Source organism: Barbus barbus (assembly GCF_936440315.1).
Source record: "Barbus barbus genome assembly, chromosome: 29".
In the NCBI taxonomy this organism is placed as follows: Eukaryota; Metazoa; Chordata; class Actinopteri; order Cypriniformes; family Cyprinidae; genus Barbus; species Barbus barbus.
In genome coordinates this window covers 14,576,766-14,596,589 of record NC_136757.1, presented here as the reverse complement: position 1 = coordinate 14,596,589, position 19,824 = coordinate 14,576,766, and the positions used below count along the sequence as shown (strand labels likewise).

General features: G+C 37.8%; 1 protein-coding gene across 1 annotated transcript in view; it reads left to right on the top strand.

Annotated features, from left to right (window-relative positions):
- Positions 1-19,824, top strand: part of LOC306849363 (protein patched homolog 1-like) — a gene marked incomplete at its 3' end in the record, with an annotated part of 60,731 nt that overhangs the window by 14,629 nt on the left and 26,278 nt on the right. The window contains 10 exon segments of the mRNA XM_079384321.1: positions 4,446-4,635; positions 4,852-4,921; positions 5,035-5,126; positions 9,967-10,165; positions 10,346-10,467; positions 11,873-12,020; positions 13,810-13,941; positions 15,351-15,506; positions 15,590-15,688; positions 18,730-18,855. Coding sequence (XP_079240447.1) covers positions 4,446-4,635; positions 4,852-4,921; positions 5,035-5,126; positions 9,967-10,165; positions 10,346-10,467; positions 11,873-12,020; positions 13,810-13,941; positions 15,351-15,506; positions 15,590-15,688; positions 18,730-18,855 — 1,334 coding nt within the window.

The following is a 19,824-nucleotide window of genomic DNA, read 5'->3' as shown; positions in this document are numbered from 1 at the left end:
TAATGGTTTTTTTAATTGATTAACACATATGGTTCAATATTGTGCTCTAGAAGATTGTATTTCACACCATTTCCATCTCCCTGCAATTGGAATTTATCTACACCTGTCCTTGTTGACGCGGTTCATGGGCTTTTTCTCAAGCGTTGATCTCCAGGATTAGACAGTCTTGCTGGTTTTTCAAAGCACACCTGCAGTCATGTTTGACTGAATTCACCTCTTGTTCTCTGTCATTATTGCTCTCGCACACATTTTCTTTTGGTGTTAATTTCACACCTTAGGCAAGGCCATTTGTGACCCCAGAACCTGTGCGTCTCTGGAGAGGTGTTGATTTTGGTGTTGAGGTGTTGGTTCAGGTCATAATATGACGTTTCCAACAATATTGAAGTCTTTCTCTGTGAAGTGAGCGGCGTTCATTGTAATAGTTCCTTCCTGTTGCCTCTGTAGGTCTTGACGTACATTAGAGGAACCATTCATGATGTAAAGGTGACCTAGTTCATGTTAATCCAGAGTGGAGACTTTTCTGATTGAAAAAATGACATCTGAGGTTGTTTCATCCCCAAAACATGTAGGTGTTCCCAGGGCCTCACAATCAGGAACATGCTAAACTTGTTTGGGACGGAATCAACCTGGTCCCAATGATCATGTTGAAGTAAAGCTTGAGCTAGCTTGAAGCTGCAATTAATGAGGGATATTATAAACATGTCTCAAAACAAGATCAGATGTACGTTTGGGCCCAAATAAAAAGAAATCCTTTGGTTTTTCATAATGCTTCTAGACGTTTCCTTCTCCTCCTCAGCCTTTTTCACAGGCTGGGTGGTCTGCCCTGAGAAAAAAAGCATGGTTATTTTCAACTTTAATACAATTACAACGGTTTGAAAATATTTAACGTATGTCTGTCTCGTAAATTGAAAACCATTGTTAAATTGGATTATAGCTTATAAGTTGTAACAGATTGTTTTACACAGCCCTTCCCCCTAAAGCTGGAGTAGGTTGATGAGAAAAATACATTTTCTTGCTTTTGTTACCAAGCATGATCAATGTTTCTGTATTTTTGAAGTTTTAGTGGTTTTGAGGGAAGGAAAAAAAGGTAAAAAAAAGATGAATTGTTGCGAATTTGTTTAATTTTTTTGTTGTTTTATGCTTGTTTATACTGCATGAAACTGAGACCATTCTCACATATGTTCAGAGTGTGGAAAAATTGTGAAAAGCCTAAGTCTTGTTGCCACACACAACTAGGGGGGAGAGGACTTGGGGTTTGAAACCTGTACGTGTAAGTTCTTAGAAAAACATTGGAAATCACTAACATATGATTCTGACTTCATTTTTCTTTGTTTATGTCACTGTAAATGTGCTACAAACGTAGAGAGCGCACTCTTAAAGTTGCTGCCTTGTAGTTCAAGGTCACACAATCCATTTTCGTTGGGTTCTACAGAAGAACATTTTCGAAATATCTCTTGTAACAGTTTGTTTTGCATGTCGGCCTAGGTTTCAGACTTTGATTTATTCCCCTAAATTGATACAGTTGAAGGGGATCATGTGAGTGCCATAATGTTTAAAGGGATAGTTCACCCAAAAATGAAAATTCTGTTATTAATTACTCACCCTCATGTCATTCCAAACCTTTAAGTCCTTAGTTCATCTTCGGAACACAAATTAAGATATTTTTGTTAAAATCCAAGAGCTTTCTGACCCTGCATATACAGTAACATAACTACCACAGTTAAAATAGTCCATGTGACGTCAGTGGTTCAACCTTAATTTTATGAAGCTACGAGAATAGCCTACTTTTTGTGTGCAAAGAAAACAAAAAATAAAGACTACTCGACAGTTTCTTCTCTTCCGTGTCAGTCTTTGAGGCACGTTCACGACAGTACCATGATGCAAGGTAGTTCCACTGCTGTCTATAGAGGGTCAGAAAGCTCTCAGATTGAATCTTACATATCTCAATTTGTGTTCCGACGATGAACGAAGGTCTTATGGGTTTGGAATGACATGAGGGTGAGTAATTAATGATAGAATTTTTTGATAAACTAATCCTTTTAACCTTTGTGATGCGCTTTCTCAGCCAGGAAAAAAATAGTGCCATCAATAGAATAAAATGATCACAAATTAGTGTCTTTTATGGTCTGTTGAACTACTGTCAAATGTTAAATGTAGTCCAAGTCTTAACATCTAACGAGATACCATGTCTATTTTAATGACACATACATTTGAAGGTTAATATTTTTTTTTTTTTTGCTGGCGCCAATTGTGAACAACTCATGTAAAGTGTTAAAAAACGGGACTGTTCCTTGTAAATCACAAGCAAAGCTTTCACCTTTGTGTATATTCCTTCAGAATATCTTCTCTGGTAGAATAGTTTAGTGAAATATAGTTGAATTTACCTTCAGTGCTTCAAAGTGTGATAGTTGACCAGGAAATCACTCAACCTACCATCCAAAACACATCACACCAGTAGATGAGTTGCTTGAATACGTTACGAGGAATTGACCGATTACCTGTACAATTACCTGGTTCAGAATAACTGTGAAGTCCTTGTGAATTATGCTGCCTGCTTCTCTAGGGTGCTTGATCCTGGAAATGGAGAGAATCTTCTATTCTCCGAGGTCAGGTAGAGAGCGCGTGAAGAATCGACAGCTTTGAGAGTCAGGCTTGGACGGTGTTCAGCAGGACGCTTTGAAAGGCTGCTTTTGTAGCTGTGAGGGCTCACTGTTCCTGTGTGTAGCTTAGGTGTGCCACACAACGACTCCACTGCCCGAGTGCAATAAAGTAGCCAAGCGCTTACACACACGTGTGCACTTGCAGACGCACTTGTGCGCACACTCATAACTCATAGGCCTGGATTTGAAGGCTGTGAAGAAGACTGCAGGTGTTAAAGGGTGTACTGAAAGGCATTTTGAAGTCAAGTTAACAGGACATATGGGAGCCTGTACATGTGTTAGCGTTTCCTTTCATCGAGGCTGGAGGATATGATTGATTATCATGAGACTGTGCTTGACCCTGTGTGACGGCAGTGAAAGTTATGACTGTTTGTCACTGAAGAATTCTGAATGACATTTTATCATGCTGCTTTGTTGATTGTGGGTTTTTCAACTGCTTATTTTTGTTAACAAGTGAATAAACGAGTGAATAAATATAAAAATATACACATTGTTTCTCGCCACATGTGAGTTTTAGCTTGATAAATTGAATGTGATGAGCAAAAAAGACTGTTTACTGCAAAATATTACAGAGAAAATATCTTTGCATGCAAAAAAAATCATATTTTACAACTAGTGACATCTAGGATGACAAACAAATGACCCTTATTAGTCAATTCTTTTAATGAATTGAATTACTTTTGCTGAATGAACTTGCAAAAACACTGCATTCGAATTTTAGGTGTGTGTCAGGCAGCCTTATATGTGGCACACAAGATGTGATGAAGATGTAGGTGTCCGTTGCATTTTAATGCTTTTTATAGCCTATTCAGTTGAACCCACTAGATGCGGTGCTGCTCATTCAAAATATTGTGGAAGGAGAGAACATCAATGCGGAGAAGATGTTGTTTACTTCAAAACTGGAACCAAGCCATTAACACAGAATGCATATCGCATTTTCTATAGGGACATCTATCACTGTTGCACTCGCGTCTCGCACAAGAGAGCGGCATGTTTAGAAAGCCAAGCAAAATTAATGTTAAGTTCAACTTTTAAAAAACATGTCTCAATTTTATGGCGTTTTTTTTCTGCATCCCACTGCATCTCATGTTTTTAAATGAAAAAAGTAGGCTACTCTTTGTGATTTGGTTTTCAGTCGAATATAATTTGAATTTTTATTAATATTTTAGTACAAAATTCGACAATTTGACAGCCCTAATATACAGCAAGGATCCTAACACGATCAAGGCTCAGAAACATAGCAAGAACATTGTTAATATAATCCATGTGACATCCGTGGTTCAACCATAATTTTACAAAGCTATGAGAATACATTTTGTGCACAAAGAAAACAAAAATAACAATTTTATTCAACAATTCGTCTCCTCCGTGTCACCCTATAGCGCCATTTTGGAGAGAATCACATATGTAATGTATGTACGCAGATCAAAGTGTAAACAACGTAGCCGCGTACGGTGCTGCTGACACAGAACAGCATACGTTGTGTTTACGTATGTGATACTCTCCAAAATGGCGCCAGGGAGATGTGGAGGAGACATCAAAATTAATAAAAAAATCTTAATTTGTGTGATGAATGAAGGTCTTACAGGTTTGGAACGACATGAGGGTAATTTTTGGGTGAACTACCCCTTTAAGTTTGAAGCAATGTTTAATGCTGCATTGAATCCCTCTTTTCTCCATATTATTTCCTGTTACCTCTTCAATCTGCTTATAAATAAAAGTACTAAAAGGTTATGGAGCATCATCTGAAAGTCTTCTTCATCCCTTTTCTTCTCTGTTTCATAGTGGGAGGCAGGGTGAATCAGGAACTCAAGTACACGCGGCAGAAGATCGGAGAGGAGGCCATGTTTAGTCCTCAGCTCATGATACAGACGCCGCGACAGGAAGGTGCTAACATTCTGACCGTAGAGGCACTCAAACAGCACCTAGACTCTGCAATAAAGGCCAGCAGAGTGCACGTTTACATGTACAACAGGTAACGGCACATCAGCTTTTGAAGAGTTTTTTTCTTTTTGAGTAGTTTATGCATAACATGTCCTTGGACTTTTTTTATCAACCAAAATTATAGTTTAAAATTTGGGAAAGTGTGTATTTTAAGTCCTGTAACTGGTCATCATTTCTTTTAAGTTTTCTGCTTTAATGGTAGTCCACAAAATAATAGTTCATCTAATTTCCACTGTTGTGTTTTCAGGCAATGGAATTTGGAACAATTATGCTACAAATCAGCAGAACTTGTTACAGAAAACAATTTTGTGGACCAGGTAAGTAAGAATTGTTACAGTGTCTTTTTGGATCGACGTTTTAGTAGAAATTTTAAACTTCAGTGGATGACCTCTAAGGGCTTGTGACAGTAATAGCATATTTATTTTTTCAGATTATAGAGAAACTGCACCCATGTCTGATCATCACTCCTCTAGACTGCTTCTGGGAAGGTGCTAAGCTACATTCAGGAATGGTCTACCTCCCGTAAGTTTTACACACCTTTCTGTATTTGCTTGGAGCCTGTAATGTTTGATCCTGTTTCGTCTGGCGTTTGACATCAAGTTGATTTGTCATCAAGGGCCATTTTCATGTTCGAAACACTTCACTGACATGTCCTTCCTGTGAATAGAGCTATGTTGAAAACCAATAAACAAGCAAAATAAATTTTTAGGAAAAGGTTTTTCCTTCCAATCAAGAGAGGTGGTGAAAATAGGATTTTACAGTGTTTATTTGATAAATTACCTCTTTATTGGTAATTTATTTAAAAAGCATCATCATATTCAGCCAAGATATTTAATGGGATCTAAGTCATTTTTACTCTATATATGGGCAGTCGTGGCCTAATGGATAGAGAGTTGGACTTGTAACCCGAAGGTTGTGGGTTCGAGTCTCAGGTCCAGCAGGGATTGTAGGTGGGGGGAGTGAATAACCAACACTCTCTCCACCCTCAATAGGCCCTTTTCACTATGACGTCAGCTCACTTCCGCTTTATCGCAAAGCAGTGTATCGGTACTTCCGCTATACCTTTATGCCGAAGACTTCTCGGGAGAATGTGGGAAAAACTTGAAATATGAAAGGCGTTGGTTAAGAGTTAAGACTAATAATGTTAATGTACTTACAGTCGGATTCTTTTGCGAACGTTTTTCTGCATCTGCCTTAGATGGGAGGCTTGCTTGCCCAACTGCTTGCTTTCACATTCGTATGACATGTATTCACAAAATATATACTTGAAATCTTTTCACTTGTTATTTCGGTTTATGTAATTCCTTGGATAGTTTATTTGTGAGTACACTGTGTAAATTAAATTCCCCGTATAGTTCCGCAATAAAAAGACAAACAGCGTGATTGTTTTTATTTACTATGGGAAAATGACATGGACACATCATATTTTTATATTAAATCTTTTTACTACATGGCAAATTTCACATCCATAAATGCAAGTGGTCTGAAAAGAAGCCCATTATCCAGTTCAAGAATAAAATGCTTAATGTTGAAACAATGCAAAAAGGACCGCCGCGTAGTGCTACAGAACTTGGACTTCTACAATTACTTCAAATCCTCCATTCACTTTAACTACATGTATACCCTGTTTTTTTCTCTGTGTATTATTATTGATTAATATGATCGATTGTATTTTATTTTCGTTACAGGATATATGCAATGTGATGTTAAAAAACAACTGACGTGCGTTTTATATTTATTTACACAAATACTCGCATTTATTTTTTTAAAAAGTAAAAAAAAACAATTATGTAAACTTAATATATTTAATATTTTTTTTTTACTACATTGTTATAAAAATAAAAGGGAACATTATAGACCCCATTTTATTGATATTTAAATAGTACAAACTTAAATAGTACTGTTGAACTATTCTCGTACATACAGGCGCTGTATTAAGCAGGACATAATTTACTGAATGAAGGCTTTCCATTACCAAATGTCTAAAATTTTGTTTTTATTTGACAAATATATCTAAGCATCTAACTGCAATAAAGACAGTAAACATTGTGCCAGAGTGGCGGGAATCAGAAAGTATGACTTCAGTGCTGCGTTTCAAACTCCTCCATCGACTTCAAACAGCAAATCTCGCCGATTGGTATTCGGTAAATTCGTTTGAGATGTCAAACGCCTCGCCTTGAATAAGGACGACGGTAGACAGCGGCAGTCATCCTCTAACCATACTTTTGGCAGATGTACAAGCGTCTGGGTGAACTCTATGCTGGTAGGGATAGCGCTTTCCTATGCTGGCGGAAGTAAGATTACCCTGCTTCGCGTCAGAACGGAAGTTGTGTGACGTCATGTGAAAAGGGCCTATACCACAACTGAGGTGAGACCCTTGAGCAAGGCACCGAACCCCCAAATGCTCCCTGAGCGCCGCAGCATAAATGGCTGCCCACTGCTCCGGGTGTATGTTCACTACTGTGTGTACACTTGGATGGGTTAAATGCAGAGCACAAATTCAGAGTATGGGTTACCATACTTGGCCACACACCACTTCCCTTTCCCTTTTCCCCCCTTTTTATATGGTGAAATTCAATAATCAGTGTAACTCACCTACGAGTTAAACAGAAACCAGCAGAAAAATGCAAAAACCACTTGCCCTATGCATGTAAGATTAAGCCCATAAAGTGCAGGAAGGATGTTTGAATATTGAATCAAGTTCTGTGTTTGTCTCTGTTGGTTTAGTTTAATGATTATATAATTTGTATTTTTGTACAAATTAGACACATTCTGATTTCCATGAAGAATATAAAAAAAAAAAGTTAAATGAATCATGATTAAATATTGTGCTAAGTGGTGCTCCTGTGGTGTTTTCTGAAGGCCTTCATTGTTATGGTGAACCGCTCAAAGCCTCACACAATTGTTCCACTTCTGCTGCTAATGGCTCCTTGCAACAGTTACACTCAGTAGACAACCACCAAGTCTGAAAAAGATTTTCTGCCCTTCTCCCCCTCCCTCTCTCCCTCCATCATGGATGGTAAATAAGGAATTTACTGTGTTCTGGTTGGGGGACTTGGAATAATGACTCAAGCCTGGTTAGGCACATACAATGTGGTCTGAACCGCTGCAGGCCTGCCAGAAGAGAAAGAGAGAGGGGCGAATAGAAGGAAACACATACAGAAAAAAGGGAAGAATGAAAGAAAGAGGGAGAAATGAGAGAAAGATGGTGCATGGACGGAAAGGCGGAGTGGGTTTGACAGAGGGCGGCTTAGAGTGTCAGTCAGTGGAGCGGTGGAAGTGGAAGGATGATGGAAAATGGGCGGGTGAACTCGGTGCAAGGAAGGCCGTCTTGAGGATAGAGTCAAACGTACGGGCGGGATGGGAAACCAGGTGAAGACGCAGCAAGAGAAAGAGGATGCTGAAAAAAAAGAGATGGCAAGCAAAGTATGGGAGGTTTGCGAAACTGCTGCGTTTGGCTGTTAGTTGTGGGGAGATGCCAGGCCCTGAGCTGGATCACCCGGCACGGCAGTATAATTAGAGGGGATAAAGATCAGATGAGCGGATTGATTCCATTTTCTCAAAGCTGTTATTATGGAGGCAGGCTGAAATCCAATCCCAACTACATTAGTGCTGCCACCGCTGTGACGTGCAGCGTCCATCAATCCCTAAACCTTCTGCATTCCATCCAGTCACCCTTCATCCGCTCCCCGTAGTTATGCCCAACCACTTTAAGCACATCCAACATCCCATTAGCAGGGCTCAGTCCGTGCTTCTCCTTCATGGTTATACACTACTGTTCAAAAGTTTAGGGTCAGTCAGATTTAGATTTTTTTTAAGAAATTAAAGGGGTCATATGACGTTGCTAAAAAGAACAATATTTTGTGTATTTGGTGTAATGTTATGTGGCATAAAGTAAAAAAAATACATTATTTTCCACATTTATTGTTGCTCTATGCCCCGCCTTTCTGAAACGCGTCAATTTTTTCCAGGGCGTTGTGATTGGCCGAATACCTCAAGCGTGTGACGAAATATTACGCCCCTCACCGTATTGTGATGGCGTTTCCTAATGCCGAGACTAAAACAATAAAACCCATTACAAACGAAGCATTTGTTGCATCCAGTGGGGACATAATTACTGATTATAATGACTTGTCTTAGACTGTCTTTTTACCATGTCTGCATTTGTGGTCGGGGAAACGACAAACAACAAGCACTACTCTACACTGCTTAAAACTCACGTTTGAATCGTCAGTAGCAGAAACGTACTTACAGGCTGTGAGTCAGAAGCGTCAGACTGTCCTTGCAAAGTTGGAATTGCCCCACTTTATAGAAACAGCCTTTGAGCAAGCCTGCAAGCAAGACTACTCTCCTGCCAGGTTCAGGAAATAGTCCTCCGTAAAATGTGCTGCACACGCTCGAATATTTGCTTTGTACTGCTCTGGAACAGCGTTGTTAATACAACTTAACCACTGATTTCTAGTTGTGTCCTCTTTTGGAAGCCCAAACAAAGTAGTTTCGCTTTCACAACGAAACACAGCATCTCCACGACATGGCGGCGATGGCAGCAACAATACTACAACCAGAATAAAAATCACGCCCTCTTTCATTGCGTATACATCTGGGCGGTGTTATGAAAATCTCCCCAAATCATGACGTAGACGTGGGGGCGTGGACAAGTCTTAATTTTTATAAAGAATATCTCTTTGGTTTTGAGACTTTAGGCTTTGTAACTTCAGGGATCTTATCTATGCACAAACAGCTTGTAACACTCCAAAGAGAAAGGAAACTTGAACATCATAGGGCCCCTTTAATACTTCTATTCTGCAAGGACTGCTAAAATTGATCAAAATGGACATTAACAAGATTTAAAATGTTCCAAAAGATTTGATTTCAAATAAAAGCTGTTGAACATCCACAGAAATATTAAGCGGTACAACTGTTTTCAACATTGATAATAGTAAGAAATGTGTCTTGAGCACGAAATCAGCATATTAGACTGATTTCTGAAGGATCGTGTGACACTGAAGACTGAAAATTCAGTTTTGCCATCACAGGAATAAATTGCATTTTAAAATAAATTAAAATAAAACAATTATTTTAAATTGTAATAGTATTTCATAATATTACTTTCACATGCAGCATTGGTGAGTGCCGCTTTTTAAAAACATTTGAATTGTAGCAGATTTACAACAGACCAATCCTAAGAAATTTTGGATAAAGCAAGAGTACTCAGTGTTTGCGTTAACAACGGTCTTTGGGAGTTAATGCGCCTGTAACATTGCTTCCAATTCAATTCCATTGTGCTTCATCAGACTGTTTTTAACGCTATAACATGTCCTGTGTGAACATCCCACAATAAAGTAGTTGCTTTTCCCCACAGTGGCAAAGACCAAGTACAATGGACCAACTTTGATCCGATCGGATTCATTGCTGAGCTGAAGATGCTGAAGCATCCAGTGGACAGCTGGGAGGAGATGCTGGTCAAAGCAGAGGTGGGCCACGGCTATATGGACCGCCCCTGCCTGAATCCCGCGGACCCCGACTGCCCGTTGTCAGCTCCCAACAAGAACATGACACAGGTGAGTTCAGCAGACAAATGACATAGAGCAATAGCTGAAAATCATTTGCGATTTATTTGTTATTCTGTGTTGGGTGTCTGTTTTTGAAGTCATAGGCTGCAGATAAAGATTCGCTAATTAAATCAATGTTGTTTTGCATCTCGATTGTATTTCTGATTTACGATCTGTCATATTCTTAAGCCTTTTGACGTGGCTGGTGTTCTGACTGGTGGCTGCTATGGGCTTTCCAAAAAGTACATGCACTGGCAGGAGGAGCTTATCGTAGGTGGGACCAAGAAGAACGGCAGCAGCAAACTTCTGAGGTAAGAGACAACTTTGTGATTTAAAGGTTGAATGGATTTATCTTAATGTTTTTTACTTGTAAAGGGAATAAATTATTGTGAAAACCATAGAAGAGAGAGAAAGGAAAAAATGAAGCGTGTCTTTAAGTTTGTCACAGTTTGACAATTTTTGGACATTACGTGGCAGTGGATAAAAGATCACTTTGTCTTTCCCTCTCTCATATGCACTCACATATACACTGTGAGGTTTGTTTTTTGTTTCTTTCTTGGGAGATTGTAATCATTAGTAAACTGTGTTTTAGTATTCATTCCCACAGACTGAAGGAAGCCCACACCTTTTACTCGAAAAGCAAAAAAAATTCCCCCAGACCTCTTTAGGCTTGAGAAGGGACAGAATTCATCATCCTCATTATGAAAGAACGTTGTCATACATCCCAAAATTGTTAATACACAAGAGTGGTGGTGGCGGAATATATTTTCTAGTGGCTCTGGAATCATCCGCTGTGATTTCTAGGAATCATTTCTCTCTGAAAACCGTGGATTTCTGAAAAGAGAAAGTCACGAGTTTTTCTTTCAAGAAGTGTTCATTGAACAATAGTAGGTTGACAGTCCACTTGAGGGAGTCTGTACTCTACGGTTGGGGAAGTTTTAGCTCATCTGTGGAACAAAGTGACAGGCCGCTGTTTTTCAGCATGTTAGTGGTTCTTTTTGAGGTTTTTATCCCCAAGTAGTGACAGACAAGGTCAAGGACAAGGTTCTTGCAGTAGGATTCGTTTTTTTCAGCAGCCATCATCACCCCCAAGAAAAGAAACCAAGCTTAACAGCATGCTAAATATTAACCAATAAAATATTTTCCAGCATTTTTTAAATAATAAAAAATATTAATAACAAAACTCAAATTTTTAATAACTTTTAAAAAAATCATTTTTTATATTGCTCTCAAAAAGCATGTAATGACTTGTTTCGAGACATTGATTCACTGAGGATATGAGCTGATTCAGTTCATGGTTCAGAGTAAACAGTCTTAGGTCAGTTAAGTTGATTCTGAATGATTTAGACTGTTGCCTACAATGTCAAGGGATTAGAAATATATAACAGATGGTTCAATATATTGGTTATAAATACATTCTCTAAAAATTTATATTCCAAGCTTCAACTGCAAATGTCAAAACCTTTTGTGTGTGTGTGTGTGAAGAAAAAGTTGATTATTTTGTGTTTGTAGCAGTTGGCAAGTTTTGGGACACACTACCATGTCATAAAATTGCTACCTGAAAACCCACCAGAAATAGTAGACCATCTGGGGACCTTTGGCATACTCTTTTCACACACTTATTCCAATCTCACATCTACTCAGCAGTGAAACACTTGGTCAGTTTATACCATATGTTCACTTCACCTTTTCACTCTACTTTACTCTTCCTCACAGTGCACAGGCCCTCCAGACCATGTTCCAGCTCATGACCCCAAAGCAGATGTACGAGCACTTGAAGGGCTACGAAAAGGTCTCGCACATCAACTGGAACGAGGACAAAGCAGCTGCCATACTAGAGGCCTGGCAAAGGAGATACTCTGAGGTAAATGCATGTCTTTCACCACAGATCGTCTGAAGGAAAGGATGCTCTGTGGATGTCCAGACTGCAGTCTACTGTAGTGGAGAAATTTACAGTGCTTGTTTCTGCTGTAGTATTTGTAGTGATTCTTTCTGTCATCAGGTTTTACTTTGCTTAAAACCGTTTAGGAGGCCCGATTCATTCCTCCAGCCCAACATTGTGTGTTTTCTGGAACATACACTCACATACATGCACTCATGCAGTGTGAAGGCATTCATCTTGAATCATAAGTAATGCATACATTCCAAAGGGGCTGTGTCTCTTGAGGTTAGGACCCAGCTGTTTAAGTGCAGTCCTTCAAAGGCATAGACTTCCCGTTTTTCCCTTCTTCATACTTTAAACACTCAGCTTAAGTGTGAACTGGGAAAAACGGGGCACATCTGTAAGGTTAGGAAAGGTTGTGATGGGACACTGTAGAAATGTGTGCGCTAAAACCTTCACATGTATTAGATGTTACGTTATTGCATCTAAAATATTTCCTCTGGAGGTACTTCAGTCCTTTACATTGAGACCTCATGAACTAACTAATGAACAACATTTTTTCAGCATTTATATAACATTTCAAGTTGTATGAATTAACATCAATTAAATGTATAATGAATAAACATGAATTAACAAATCATCTATAGTAATTTTAGAAACTAACATTTTATAAATTTTTACAGAATTTAGTAATAAAATTCAATTTGTTAACATTAGTTAATGCATTAGGTGTTATGAACTAACAATATTTTAAAGCAGTAATTAATGTTGCGTAATGTTAATGTTTATTATCTATATATAATATTTGAAGATGTAAAAATAAACATTAATCAATTTACTATTAACAAATATGACTTAACAGTATATTCATAGTGTATTCAAACTGTATTTAGTCATCTTAAGTTTAGTAATATAGTAAATTAACATTTTAAAAGCATTTAGTAACCTTGGTTGGTTTTTAATTTATAAATGTACTATGTTAATTGCTGTTTTTTCTTAATAATTTTCATTTTTTATACAATTTGAGATGTGTACATGTAAAAATTACCATTATGCAACAGTTATAAATGATGTATTATTTATTGTTAGTTAATGCATTAACTAATGTTTACAACTTGAACCTTATTTTAAAGTGTTAGCGAAATCATTTTAGCGTGCTTTAATAACAGATTTGCTCATTTAATCCAAGGTGGCAGCATTACAGCACAGCCTGTTTTTGCTAGTGTGGGTGTCCATTGCAAAATCAACCCCTCTTGGTGTGGCGGCCCCAGTGTGTGTGTGTGTGTGTGTGTTTTTGCGTGTGTGTGGTATCTATGTGTGTGTGCGTGTTTGACAGGGCCGTCTGGAACACATTAACCCGCTCAGCGCACAATCTCTTTCACAGCTGCCGTCCCATTGGTGGCTTGTGTGTGACATCATTTGGTCTCTGTTTTGTCAGCCCTGACCTCCGCTTGGCATAGGGTTTCTTCCTGGTGCGTGTGTGTGTGTGCAGGGCTGAACATGTGTGCGTTTGTGGATGTGAGTGTGTGTGTGTGTGTGTGGTTTTAGAGGGGTGGGGCTGCGATATTCATTTCTTGGATAATTGTGCTGGTGAAACATTTGTGGCACTGTGATTTCCAAGTTATTTAATTACTTTCATTGGCCTGAGGGAAACACAAAACAAAGAAAAGATGAGCAGTGAGAAGATTGGAGAAAGGGTGAAAATGAATTGAAGGTAAACAACATGAATAATTTTTTTTTTACTTCTTTCTTTCGTCCTGTGCGTCCTCAGGTTGTCCAGCAGAGTGTGTCAGTAAATTCGTCTCAGAAAGTTCTCACATTCACCACCACCACTTTGGAAGACATCCTTAAGTCCTTCTCTGATGTCAGTGTGATCCGTATCGCCAGTGGCTACCTCCTAATGGTAAACTAACTCCCACATCTGAAGAGCTTTTGCTTTATCTATCCTCTTTTTTGTTCAGGTTTATTTTAACCTGTTAAGGACTCACATGAGTATTTGTGAATCTGTGGAGTATGGATAATTTCTTTAACGTCATGTTAAGGTCCATTCACAGCAAAACTGTCATGACAAAATAACAGAAATATATGTTTTAAAAGAAAACATAGTTTCAGGATTCAAAACATTCACACCAAATCTGAAAAAAGACTGCTTTAAAGGCATAGTTCACCCAAAAATGACAATTCTGTGATCATGTACTCACCCTCAAGTAATTCCAAAACAAAGAAGTTTCTTTCTTCTGTTGAACACAAGATATTTTGAAAAATGTTGGTAATTAAACAGTTGATGGTAGCCATTGATGCAAAACTCAAACAGGTTTGGAACAACTTAAGGGTGAGTAAATGATGATCATTTTTATGCTTATTTTAACATTTAAATTGATTATATTAAATGCCACTAATTGAACTTAAGAGTGTTTTTTTACCAACTTAAGTAGGGCTTAAGTACATCTTTATATGTAATTTTCTAATTACATCTACTGTCCTTGAAATTTACACATTTGTAATGAAGTTGCAATTTAGTAAATTTAAACTATATTCACTTTAAATTTAATATCCAACAAACTACAGTTAAAATAATATTTTACATATGCTATAGTATGTTAGTCAGTGCATAAGTGTACTTCAAAGCATGACAAAAGATCATTTAAACAATGATTTAAAATGTACTTTAAACTAAAACTTTATGAAAGTGTACTTGAATGTGTCAGCATATATAGTCATGAAAGTGTACTTTTTAAGATTTTAAGTACACAACAAGTGCACTCTCAAAAATGCACAATTTAATTTTCACTTGGGGATTAGATTGAAAATATTCCATTTTATGAAAATGCATCTCGAGACCTCTATATTCATTCTGTTGCAACTCCTAGTTTTATGTAAACGCCCTCAAGAAATACGTCCAGTTTGGGTCAGATGTGCCTGAAATAAGCCTAATTGTATAGGGATCTTTAAGACCGATAAGTCAGCTGGTCAAAACTGTGACCAAGCACGTTTCTGCACATATTGTACTGCTAATGTGAGTGTTGCGAGTGTTCTGTCACTCTCTCCTCTGTAAGTAAATTGACCTAGCCTCAAAATCAGACTATCGACTGATCATTGAGTACAATATATTGTGTGAAGGAATTAGAATTTTAAAGTCTTGTTTTCGTGCTGAAAATTCAGACTTGGTGTGTATAGGCCTTTAGTGTTATGTTACATGCAGCTTGCCAGTGCATGCCTGACCCTGCTATGACGTGACCGCACTCATGAGAACAGCACTGCGGTAACGTGATAATGTCAGATTAACGCTATAGCTATGTTATCTGTGTGCAGCTTGCCTATGCGTGTCTGACCATGCTGCGGTGGGACTGCGCCAAGTCTCAGGGGGCGGTCGGGTTGGCCGGAGTGTTGCTGGTCACTCTTTCTGTCGCCGCTGGACTGGGACTCTGCTCGCTTTTGGGCATCTCCTTTAATGCCGCTACCACACAGGTACATCACACTCACAAGTAAACATGAACACCGTCCATTGTGTAACATCTTTCACATGTAGCATGCTCTTTGTGTGTTTAAAGGTGTTGCCATTCCTGGCCCTTGGCGTAGGGGTGGACGATGTCTTTCTCCTGGCTCACGCTTTCAGCGAGACCGGCCAGAACAAGAGGATTCCATTTGAGGTGTGTTATCTCATCCCAAACATCCTGAAAAGCAGGGAACACTACTAAAAAAACAACAGTTTTCTCCCACCACAAACCATCAGATGTGCAAAAGTGACTACACATCCAAAGATAGTGTCGAGACAAGGCAGTCTGTCCAGAAATGAGGGAGCTAACATGTTATCAGGAGGAAGGGGGATATCAATGTGTACCCTCATGTTATCACTTACATAAAGGAATGTGTGTGTACCTGCCCCGGCCTGTGATGTAACTTCAAAAACATTAGCATACTTTGATCTGCTGAGGGCCACTGTATGATGTGTAACTCAAGACGTTTCTCCTCAACAACACAGATGAAAAAATTTACCATAGTACTACCATTGTTATGTTTTGATTTTATATATGGTACCATGTTAGTAACATTGTTTTCTATGACACACTTTAAAGTAAAAAATAAATAACATAACACAGTATGAAATCTATAATCTAATATATATATATATATATATATATATATATATATATATATATATATATATATATATATATATATATATATATATATATATATATATATATATATATATATATATGGTAGTTGACAAATAAAAATTGGACTGTGTATTGTATTGGTGTGACATAGCAAAAATATAAAAAAAACTTAACACACAAATAACATGAGAAAAATGTATCTTCATTCTTAGTTACAAATAGGATTAGAGAGGTTTATCTTCAATAATTTTTATCTTCTATATAAATTAGAATGCTTTCTAATAAATTTAAAAATTAAATGCTTTCCTAAATGTTTCTAGTATTATTATAAAATTAGAATTTGAATGTCTATATTGTATTGTTATAATATGCTATATTTTAGTATGTACTGTATGTATGAACTAAAAATAAAAAAGTGTGTGTATACACATATATAAAATAGATTTTACGCATCTTTTTAGCTTCAAAATGACATGAACAATTAGTCAAACATTTCACAAACCTTAAGTGTTAAATACTTGCTTCGTTTGAAGATGAAAATGACTAAAAGTAATGATAACTGGAGACATACTCAGTTCATTCATTAAAGGATTTGTCTTACTTGTTCAAACCGTTAACTCCAGACTATTTCTGAACAGAGTATTCATTAAAAGATCAGCCCATTGGAGTCATTTGTTCATTAATTTGTATTTTATACTTTATACTTTTAGCCATACTTTTGGCCTTTCTATTATATCAGAGTACTGTGGTATTACCATCTGATATCATCAATTTACCGTGGTACTGCCAGGTGTTAATCTTTAATCAGTTTCTGTGAAGCCTTTTCTAGCACAGGCATTTGAGTTAGTTTTACTTGCGAGACTCGACTGGACGACAGTAATCTTATGTGTATATGATCTGGTTTTTTTTAGTAGATTGTGTATTCATTTCCGTTGATACATCTGTCAAGGATATCTTTGTTTAGCTTTCGCATGCGTTTACGTGTGGTCGTGTATGCGAGGTGATTTAAATGACTCTCATGCAGAAGGCTGAGTTCAGGCATGTATTTGCTTGTGTTTATGTGAGATTGCACAGCATGCAGCGACACTTTTGTGTGGAAAGTAAACAGTTCCCCTGTAGGAGAGAGAGAGAGAGAGAGAGAGAGAGAGAGCAGAGCCCTCCTGGCGCCGTGTGTGGTCCTGCACGTCCTCAGATACCAGAAAAAACTTTCCCTCTTTCTTTCCTTCTCCTCATCTCTACCTCCGTGCGTACGGAGGTTGGGTTTGGAACTGTTTCTCATGTGTCTTGCACCCTGAATGGCTTTGAAACGAGGAGAGAGAGTTTATCCTAACAAGACAGCGAGCCAATCGTGTTTCTGCACCCCGGGCTGCTTTGTTTAAAAGGATATGTCCTGCCTTTGATGGAAAATATTTCTGTATGAGTGAGGGATAAGGAGAAGGGAGGGAAATGAATCTCTTTTTTGTGTTTTTCCTCTCTCTAAAAATCCTCATAATAATGGGGCGAGAAAGGAAAGCTTTTCATCAGAAGTTGAGCTCATTAAGTTGTCATGGCAGGTTGTGTGATTACCGGCTCTCTTCAATGAAAATATCAGCGAGCTTAAATGCAAGTTACACCTTCACAAAAGTCATAATGAGTCTGGCAGTGATTTATTAAAGGTGAATCATTATTGTCAGACTAAATTTCTGTTCTGTTAAAGTCTGTATCATTATTGACCAAGGTAATCTATGCCTAAGAGTGAAAATAAATGCTTTATTTATTTTTTTTATAAATTAAAGAACATCTAGAACTGCACCTACCCCACATTTGATAATTTAATAACAAAATAAACTTTAATTTATATGTATTTATTATGAATGAATCATTGTTTATCATCATTTCCAGGTACTCAATTGTTTTTGTTCTCCAAAAAATTAGTTTGATTGCGTTAAGAATATAATTGTTCAAAGCACCACATTCAGATGAAAAAGAAATAAGTGAATAAAAGTTTGCATTATATTTGAAATGAACATTTAATTTCACAAACCTTGCAAACTTCCTTTTTAATTATATTTTTTATGAAATATTTATTTGTGAAAAATACTTTGTCATCTAAAGTATGTTTATTTATTTTTTAATCCATTTTCAAATGATTTCTAATTTCTTGAATATTAATTCAAATAAATAAAATTATATCGGCCACCCTGCTTTCCAAGATATCAGCATCTGCTGTCAAAAAAACAATATCGGTCGACCACTACACTGAATATAAAAAAGGAAATAAATTAATAATTTTAATGAGCTTTCCAGTACAGTAATTACAAAGATACCCATCCCTAGTAGTGAGCATTGCAACTCATTTCACATGTGAATAGGTTAGCCAATCATAACAGTCATTTATGTACAGTGGTCTGATCTACAGCGGTACAAAAGCAAAAACAGCCTGTTTAGTTTTCAGGGTCCAAGAACAGGTGGAAAATGGACTTGAAAAGCTAATATGCAACAGTTTGACTAATTGATTCTAGGGGTAAGAATAATATGCTTGCTGTTAGTTTGATGACATTGTAACTTTTATCTTTGTCTGTCTTCCTCAGGACCGCACTGGTGAATGTCTGAAGAGGACTGGGGCTAGTGTAGCTTTGACTTCCATCAGTAATGTGACAGCATTTTTCATGGCCGCCCTTATTCCAATCCCAGCACTCCGAGCTTTCTCTTTACAGGTCTGCTTGTTTGTTTTTTCTTATTCTTGAATAGGAATGCATTTCAGATTGCTTGTCTGTAGCAGTTGTGTGTTTGTTTGTATTACTAATGGACATTTGCCAAAATTTCCCATGTCCGTACCAGCTCTTTCTTTGTTCTGTGTGCGTGTTCCATACCTTCATTGACTCCAGATTTCTCCACATGACTTTTATTGATTTCATTCATCAAACCGAGCGTGTGACAGGTTGAGCGAGCTGGCATGGCCCATAACCCCCCTCCCATGGCGTGTGATTAGTGGTACGGCCCCCTAAGTGTGCAGATTGTGGGCACGTAACTCAATCTGGGAATGGGGGTGGGTCACACGGGTTGTTCCACACATCTGTGGTTTATTTATGACCGCAAGGCTGTGGAAGTGACATAGAAAAGAGGCTAAGCAAGAGATCTGCCCACAACCTGTTCCTGACTTAAACCAGGTGAAAGGGACAGTCGAATGAAAGTAATGTCATCATTTACTCACCCTCATGTTGTGTCAAATCTGACTATTTCTTCTGTGGAACGCAAAAGTAGATGTTCTGAAGACTGTGGACTGGAGCCTTCACGCTTCATAAATTGTCCTAACTACACACGACCCGACACCGCAACATGTGATAAAAGATATCTTTCCACGTTAATCTGAGTTTTTATCCTAACTAGCTGCGACGAAGACACACAAAATTTCTATTTTAGAAACGGTTTCTATTTCCGCTACGTTGTGGCTGGAACAGCAACATACAAACTATATGATAGTACATAATCTCAGGTGATTATGTGCTTTATTCAAAGTTAAATGTGTCTCATGTGAGTTTGAATATCACATTGCGTGACCTTATAGCCAAACTGAAAGCAACAACAGATAGTTTACCTCAGCTCTTGAAAATAAATTAAAGCAAAGGTGTACGTTAAAACAATGCGAATACCAACAAGCGTATTCCATAACAAAGATGTATCAG